This window comes from Otolemur garnettii, unplaced genomic scaffold (genome assembly GCF_000181295.1).
Source record: "Otolemur garnettii isolate 467f Iridium unplaced genomic scaffold, OtoGar3 scaffold00013, whole genome shotgun sequence".
NCBI classification, from domain to species: domain Eukaryota; kingdom Metazoa; phylum Chordata; class Mammalia; order Primates; family Galagidae; genus Otolemur; species Otolemur garnettii.
The window spans coordinates 778975-787670 of NW_003852408.1; the positions used below are offsets into that span (position 1 = coordinate 778975).

Genomic DNA, 8696 nt, shown 5'->3' on the forward strand with positions numbered 1-8696 from the left:
AAAAAAAAAAAAAAAAATAAGAGCTCTAAGTCCACTTTGCTTCCAATAGTTAATTTTTATAACCCAAAGGAAGAAATAAATAATGTCTAGATAAAATACCCTAAAATAACTCATTTTTAAAAAACATACCATCAATTCATTCACATATATTTATGGGGCAGTTACTAGGTGCCAATCAGGTATAAAAATTTGGAATATTTATCAGTACTTTATTTTGTGAATGATCCAGAGCAAAATGTCAGTTAAGAAGAGATGTTAATAGCAGCCTGCCTAATAAGCACTAAATATGATGGAAATTAGAACATGCGGAACTTAGCTTAAGGTTACATGCCTCAGAACTCAGTGACTTTCTAAACTGACTTTATAATTAGGAAGATATTTTTAGCTTATTTTTAAATTGGAAGATCTTATCGTGTTCATCCTAATATATGTAATTTCACTTTCATATTTTCTGATTTGTTTTAAGTGAATCTTTCTCTTCGGTGCAGCAGAGTGTGAAAGTAGCAGTTTCCAGTAAGCGCTACAACAAGTGCAAGGGAGGTGAAGCCGGGCAGACCAGGGCCCTCCATGCTGGCCCCGGGATGCTCCTCCCCACACCTGAGGGAAGATGAGGCTTGAGTAAGGATGCCCTGTTCACAGGACATCACAGTGCCAGGCAGTGACTGCTGATTAGACAGAGGAAAGGCCTGCTGGGGACAGCCCAGCACACCTCAACCTCCAAGGGAGGATTTCTCCAGGGGGAGCAGAGTCCTAGGGGAGGGAATGGTTCTTGGAAATACCCAGAGCCTAGAAAAGCGTGGAGAGATCAAAGCCTAGAATCCTTGGGGAGGACTGTGTCCTCTGTCCCCATTGCAGAGACTGTCATGGGGAAAGGAGGCTGGACAGGTGACCAGATTCCAACCTAGGTGCTTAAGCAAATGAGGGACAGAATCAGACCCATGGTATAGAAAGGGGGCAGAGAGAAGGATGGACTGACTGGGCTAGAGAGACTGTAACCGTCCAGCTACCAAAGGAAGGGGGCTGCTTTGAGGGACTTTGGGGACCCAGGGAGCTCAGTGACTTGTTGGCACATGGGCTAACAGGAGGTACAGAAGTCGATGCCAGCTCCCAGGTTGCAACTGGCCTCCTGGTTGGCATCAAGGGTTGGGGAGGTGGTGAGTGCCCTCCTAGACAATGAGTTTTAGTTGTTTAGGGGGAGCTGTAGACTGAATGTCTCCCCACAATTCATATGTTGAAATTTTTGCCCCAAGGTATTAGATTAGAAGGTAGAGCCTTTGAGAGATTAGGCTGAAAGAGTAGAGTCCTCAAGAATGGGATTGGGCTCCCACCTGTGGCTCAAGCTGCTAAGGCGTCAGCCACATACACCTGAGCTGGCGAGTTCAAATCCAGCCTGGGCCTGCCAAACAATGACAGCTGCAACCAAAAAATAGCCAGGCATTGTGGCGGGCGCCTGTGGTCCCAGCTACTTGGGAGGCAGAGGCAGGAGACTCGCTTGAGCCCAGGAGTTGGAGGTTGCTGTGAGCTGTGATTCCACAGCGCTCTACCCAGGGTGACAGCTTAAGGCTCTGTCTCAAAAAAAAAAAAAAAAAAAAAGGATCGGTTCTTTTACTGGAGACCCCAGAGAGCTCTCAGTCCTTAAGAGAAAGCCACAGTCTGCACCCAGCAGAGGGCCCGGAACCAGACAGCTCTGGTACCCTGGCCTCTGACTCCAGCCTCCAGAGCTGGGAGAAATAAATTTCTATTGTTTGTAAGACTCACACTAAGGCACAAACTAAGATAGAAACTGGTGCTATGAAGTGAAATGCTGCTGAATATACAGACCTAAAAATGCCAAAATGTCTCTGGTGGCTGGTAGAGGTAGCAGTTTTGAGGCACATGCCAGAGAAGGCTAAGATCGCCATGAGCGGGACTTTAAAGATGATTCTGGGGAGAGCTCAGGAAGAATAGAGGAGCGCCATAGAGGAAGCTTCCTTCTTCTTAGAGAACACCTAAGCAATCACGGACAGATTGATGGCAGAAATAGGGATGTAAAGACCATTCTGATGAGGTCTCCAAGGCACATGGGATTGAGCACTGGAGGGAAAACAATCCTTGCTATAAAGTGGTAAAGAAATTGGCTGGAATGTCCACTGTTCCCAGTGTTTTCGGGAAGGTAAAAATTGGATATTTAGCTGAGTGAATTTCTGGGCAAAGTGTTAAAGGAATGAACCACTTGGCTCTTCCTGACTTGTAGTAAAATTCAAGAGGACAGAAATGGTGTGAGGAAGGAGTTTCCAAGTTTTCCAAACTTAAAGATTTGGATAATTCTGAGCCTTTCCATATCACAAAATATGAGAAAACATGTTGAGAAGAGAACGCTAAGGGCGTGATGGACCGACCATTTGAAAAGGAGATGAGTATGGTGTGAACCACACACATAACCATCTCGACAAAAGCCACGTCTGGAGTGGGCTTGTGCCTGCTGTGACTGAGGACACTGAGAAAAGGGGACAAATGAGGGAAGAAAGATGGTGGGCTTCTCAGACCCTCTAGGCTGGACCTGAGAACTGTTTGGCTGTGAACACATACTAGTCTAGAAGACAAAGGGAGAATGACCCCAAAGGCAAGGCAGGACACTCCCACCATAGGCCAGAATGCCCAGGCCAGGGGACAGGGCTGCCTCCACCTTGAAGGCAAAAGGCTAGACCCCATCCTGACAGAGAGACACAATAGGGGTCACGACAGAGAACCACGGTGTGGGTGGGGCCACCATACAGAGCCCCAGAGTAGGCAGTGCACCACCAAGCTCTAGGGAGGGTATCACCACCTAAGTGGGCTCTGAAGGTAGGACCACCCCTGCCAGTCGGTATAGAAGGCAGAGCCTCAAACCAGAGAGGATTATTCTCGAGTTGAGATCTCGTGGAATTTGCCTTGCTAGGTTTTGAACTTGGGACTTGTCTCCTCTTTCTTCTCTCCTTTTTCTCCCTTATGGAATGGGTATGTCCATCCTCTGCCCATCCCACCAGTGTATTTTGAAAGCACAGAACTTGCTTGGTTTCACAGGTTCGCAGATAGAGGGGAATTTTGCATCAGGTTAAATCACAGCTTGGGTCTCACTCATACCACATATCTGATTTGGATGATACTTAGATGAGACTTTGGACTTCAGGCTTTAGAGTTGATGCTGGAACAAGTTAAGACTTTTTGGTTATTGGGGTAAATGAACGTATTATGTGAGACGGACATGAATTGGAGGGCAAGGGTAGAATGCTAGAGACTCAATGTTTGTGCCCCCCCCCCTTCATCTGTTGAAATCCTAACCCTCAAGGTGATGGTATGGCTTTGGGAGGTGATGAGGTCATGGTCATGAGGGTGGAGCCCTCCTGAATAGGATTAGTCCCCTTATGAAAGACGCCCCCCTCCCCAGCTCTTTCCCTTTCTTTCCACCATGAGGCAATGAGAAGTCAGCAGTCTGCAATCTGGCAGAGGACCCTCCCCAGACCTAGACGAAATCTGCAGCCTCCAGTACTGTGAGAAATAAATGTCTGTTGTTTATACACTGCCCAACCTATGTATTTCTATAGCAGCCTGAACAGACTAAGGTGGGGGCTGTCCAGTTACAGACGGCCAGTGTTGGGTGAAAATGCAGAGCATGAGAACGGGGCTGCCCGGAGACACACGGTGCCGTGACAGAGTCGAGGAAGGGAGGCTCGGTCAGGAAAGGGGAGACCAAGTGGTTGTTGCCAATATTCTGAGGCCTTAAGGGCAAGATGAGATCAGGCCAGGGCTAAGTGGAAGCTTTAAGATCTCAGTCAACCTGAGCGCCCTTCTCTAGAGTTAGAGCTGGGGCCAGAAGCTAGGTGGACCGGCGGGCACTCTGCCATGATCTTCCTGAAACCTGGAAAGAAGAATTCCCTTCTAGGCAAAAGCCACGCGGCCTCCTCCTCCCATCCCCCTCCCCCATACCATCCTTGATCACAACTTCTGTGTTCAAAGCTGGACACCAATCTACTAAAGTCAAGCGATTAATGAGTAACTACATCCCTACCATCGTTATTTGCATCTAAAAGAAAAGAGGAACGTGTTAATTTTAACAAATGCCCCGTGGGTGGGAAGTGTTGGGGGAACCTGTCCAGTTCTCCACCCGGCATTCTTCGGGTATCCCGGAGCCCTAAATGCAGGAAATGGCCTTGGCCGCAGAAGCGGGTGCTGTCGCCAGAGCGCCCATGTGAGCCGGCTGACCTCCGGAGGACACCAGGCCGAGTGTCAGCTGTCCCACGGGATGGAAGCCCCGTAGGTGTCCACGTCACACCAGGGCAGACCGCCTGTCTCTGAGCCAGGGGCGGCTCGCTCCGCCCACGCCCACCTTTAGGAACATTTGTCCTGGCCAAGCCGGGCGTTCGCCTCCTTACTCGGTTACCCTCTTTGCTCTCTTTTGCGCTCTCGATCGAACTGAAGTAGCTAACACTAGGCGCAGATTCCAAAACCAGTGAGATCCGGCAGGGAACTCGAGCGGAATTTTCGGGTACTTTATTTCTCCCCCTCTCGCTCCCCTAAACTCATCCCGGTCGTGCGTAGCTGAGGGCGCTGGTCTTGCGGACAGACTTGCCGGGAGAGGCCGTAAGGGTCAGGAGCGGGCGTGCAGGGGTCCTCTGAGACCCCTGTCTCTGCCTCGAATAGAGACGGAGGCACCTCCAGCTGGGAGGCCTCGGGGCTGCAAAGAGGGATCCCTGAGCCGCATTCCCGCGGGAGACAGCAAAGAGCACCTGGGGTGCCAAAGCGGAGTGTGGCCTCGCCCGCGCCTTCCAGTGCGGCCCGCGGAGTTGTGACTGCAGGCCCCACCGCGAGGAGGGGGCGGGCAGGCCAAGGCGCGGCTCGCGGGTTCCCGCTCTGTCCTGTCGCTCTCCCGGCCCGGGCGCAGCAGCGGCGGGGAAGGCGCAGGCGGCCGGAGGTCCTGGCCCGCAGTGGGCGCACTAGGTGCCGGGTCGAGCCCAGCCGCTGCACCCCCGCCCCGCCGTCGCCCCGCCTCGCCCCCGCCAAGGCGCCCCTCCCGCCTCCTCCGTTGCCGTGGCAACCCCGGGAGCCTCCGGGCGCGCGCCCGCCCGCGGGAGCGCTCGGCAGCGGCGGCGGTGGCAGCAGCTCGGGCTCTAGCGGTTCGCGCTGCGACCTGGCTCCAGCGCCCGCTCGTCGCCCGCAGCCCTGTCCCCGGCCCCAGCGTGGCCCCCGACCCGACCTCTGCGCCTGCCCCGCCGTCGACCCAATGGAGCTGCTGGCCGCAGCCTTCAGCGCCGCCTGCGCTGTGGACCACGACAGTTCCACCTCTGAGAGCGACACGCGCGACTCGGCGGCGGGACACCTGCCTGGCAGGTGAGCACCGGTGGCCGTCCCCGCGTGCCTCCTTCCAGTTCGCTCCCCGGACCATGGGCACAGACCTGCGCGGCCTAACCCCAGTCGCCCCGCCCGCGGGTCCCAGCCGCCCCCACTCCCAGCCCTGGACCCTGTCGGGCCCTCACCCCGCCTGGTGGGTGCTGATCCCCACCTGGGCCGCGGCCACTTGGGTCGCTGCCTCGAGTCGCCTCCCGCCCCCTTGATCCGGAGCTCTGGATGTGCGCGTCCAGCGCGGCTCCCCCTCTCCGCGCCGCGTGGCCCTGGGGACGCGAGGATTGGGACTCAAAGGGAACTGGGGCGGTGTGACGGCAAGGGACACGGAGTGGCCTCCTCACCGTGGGGCCCGTCGGGCCGGCGGGTAGGCGCCGCGAAGCGGGCAGGGCGCGCCAAGTTTCCGACGCCTGTCCGCGAGCTCCAAAAACATGAAGGTTTGGGCGGGCTGGTGTGGGAATGAATCACCCCGCCGTCGCGCCCTGATGCGGTGACAGAAAAGACCTGAGGGGCCCGCCCGGTCGGGAGGGGCCGTGGCTGCGGGCAGGGTCCGGCTAGCCAGCAGCCGCTGGTGGGGACGCCCCTCGCCAGCTGGCCGAAGTATGTCGTTGCTTAAAAATAACCAGCCCCTGGCCCTCCTTCTTCTCTGACAGCCAGTCTTCCTCCACCCTGGGAAATGGGGCCACGCCCGACGAGTGCCCGGCCCTGGCCGACAGCCCCACCACGCTCACCGAGGCCCTGCAGATGATCCATCCCATTCCCGCGGACTCCTGGAGAAACCTCATTGAACAAATAGGTGGGTGTCTGGTGGCACGGGGCTTCAGTTGGGAACTTGAGTTCCTGGAGGACTGTGGGGTTCTCTCTGCTCGTGGTATGCCTGGTGAAGGAGGCAGCTGATGAGGACAAGGAACGTTTGTGGCACATTGGTTCTAAAAGGTTCCACAGGCAAAACGGCCCCATTTGCATAGTGATGTACAACTGGGCTTTAGCAATAGATTTCTGTCCCACTCTCCGGAGAGGTCCACTTGCCCAGCCCTTGGGGAAGGGGCTCTGTTTCCCTGTCTCTTCTACCAGAAGGAAAGGGGTGGAGCCCAGTTGCTGGGCTGTGCAGGGGGGACTCATTAGCCCCACCAGGGAAGGGCCGGGAGAAGACCTGTTGGCCAGACTCGCAGCTGGAAGTCAGGGCTGGAGCTGGAGAGGGGCGTCTGGAAAGAGGCGGCGGAATTTACACAGGAGAAAGAAGGGTAAAGTAGAAAGAAAGCAGGATCCCTAACAGGTCTCTGGAAACGGAGGCTCAGCCTGTGTGTGTCCAGCTCCTGCCCAGCGGCAGCCCAGCTGTGTGCTGTGAATATGGAAAGTGCACTGAACCACATCAACGCAACTCCAGCACATGCATTAAAACAAATTTCTAGTGACATCAAGCTGGTCTTCATGTCGTCACTGGAGGCACCAGGGAACAGATAATATGTGTTCCCTTATTCTGAAAATGGTACCGGCTGCTTAGAAAATCTTTTTATTCTTTGTTGTTTGTCAGAGCAGCTGACAGTCTATTCATTAAATTAAAATTCTATGTTTGAAAAATTTCTCCCCTAAGTATATAATTATTGTCCTCCAGTCCCAAAGGCTTGGACAGACATGAAGTGTCTACAGGGGAAGTGAGCTTCCTTCGCCATAGGAGCCCCAGTGCTTGGGAGACCTGGGGTTGGCCCACTCCTCCCACAGGGCCCTTTCTGCGCTGAGCCCCCAGGGGAGCTGAGGAGGCGGAGCACACACTGCGCCACACTGCTGTGGAGCTGCGCTGACTCCAGGAATTTTGTTCCCAGTGGGCCCCCCTCCCGAGTGTCAGCCTGGGGTAGGGCTTTTCCCTTTGTTCGCTGGGGCAGTGAAGAGGAGCTGATCTAAAACCCATTCGAATCAGGAAATCCTGGCTTTACAACAAAGACTCTTGAAAAAACCCTTTCTCCTAGTTCTCTGACACATCGCCCCTCACAGTGAGGACAGCCACCTCTGCCTCTGCGCCTCACACCGGAAACGTGGACTTACACCCTCTCAGAAGGGTTCCTCTTTGGCTGAGATCAGTGCCATGATTGGAAAGACATCTAGGCTGGGGGAGAGATATGTGCGGCCGCCTCCCATCTCTTATGGGTGTGTGGAGCTGTCTTTCTAGCAGATAGCTTGACCTGTTGGGCCAGTGGCATAAGCTCATAGCCTGCAGTCCAGGCCTTGCGTTCCAGTACCTGTTCATTTGGGGTCTCTGTTTCTTTCCTCTGATAAGCAGTAGAGACCCTGACATTCTGATTCTGTCCCCGATGACCTCTGCCAGTATTTGCTGGCAGCCCACCCAGCCTGGCACAGGTCACAGTCTACTTCAGGGGAAAAGAAAGAGGGAAGAATTTGTGGGCATTTTATAGACCACTGTGTTGGATGTTGCAAGGCTCCTACCAAGGCCAGACAAAATTATGTGTCAGAACTGTGTGTGATGTGGTGTCAACTGTCATTACAGTTGACGGTGGCCCTGGTCCCTAGTAGATGATAGACTCTTAGCCCCTGTGACTAGATTCACCTGCATGTGTGTGAGTATATGTTGGTGTGTGCCACTGTTGTGTCTAGAACCTTACATAATGCTTAGCACACAGACAATGCTCCCTAAATAATAAATGAATTATTTGCCTTTTAGAAGTTTCTATTCGAATGATTCGAATCAATTCTCTTCTAAAAGACAGAGTTTGAATGAGTCGGGGCTTTGGCAAGAGGAGCTGGGTGGAGGCTTCCCCTCCTTCTGGGCAGCCCACCCAGCCTGGCACAGGTCACTGTGATTAGGAGATATGGGTGCTGAGCCTTCTAGCTCCACTTGGATATAATACCAAGTGCAGGATTTTACAGGTAAAGACACATAAAGTTGTGCTTACTGGATGCACAAAATATAAAATAGGAAAACACTCATTATATTAACAGTACATTGAGTACAGAGATTTAGTCAGATGACATATAGTTCCCCAGATACAGCAACCCTATTTGTTTTGTAATCTGAATTTAAGGCAAATAAAGAAAAGGTTATGAGAAGTGGTTACACAGTGTGTCAGACAACTCTTTGTAACCACAGTAACTCCAAGAAAATTGATGTCTAAATTCATGTTCTGAACACCTCAGAAAAACAGTACAAAGTTTTAAGAAAATTCTAAAATTTCTTACATTGAGAGTCTTTGGCTATAAGTCACACACTATTTAGGAAGAAGTGATCTTGAACAATGGAGGTCTTTTACCTCCGTTAACAGGTCCAGAGGCAGGGAGTTCCAGAGTTGGTTCAGTCAGCCCACTGTCCCCAGCTGCTCTGCCTC

At 53.1% G+C, this 8696-nt stretch overlaps 1 protein-coding gene across 6 annotated transcripts in view; it reads left to right on the forward strand.

The window, feature by feature from the left end:
• The window catches only part of NGEF (neuronal guanine nucleotide exchange factor), a 107739-nt gene that overhangs the window by 63932 nt on the left and 35111 nt on the right, over positions 1-8696 (forward strand). For 2 of the 6 annotated variants that reach the window (XM_023510343.1, XM_023510346.1), the window contains one exon: positions 6012-6154. In XM_023510343.1, the coding sequence (XP_023366111.1) occupies positions 6012-6154 (143 nt within the window). Of the gene's footprint in view, positions 1-4052; positions 4273-4387; positions 4505-5074; positions 5347-6011; positions 6155-8696 lie in introns of those variants that run through there. The other 4 variants (XM_023510345.1, XM_023510344.1, XM_003784851.3 and 1 more) reach the window with 4 other exon arrangements.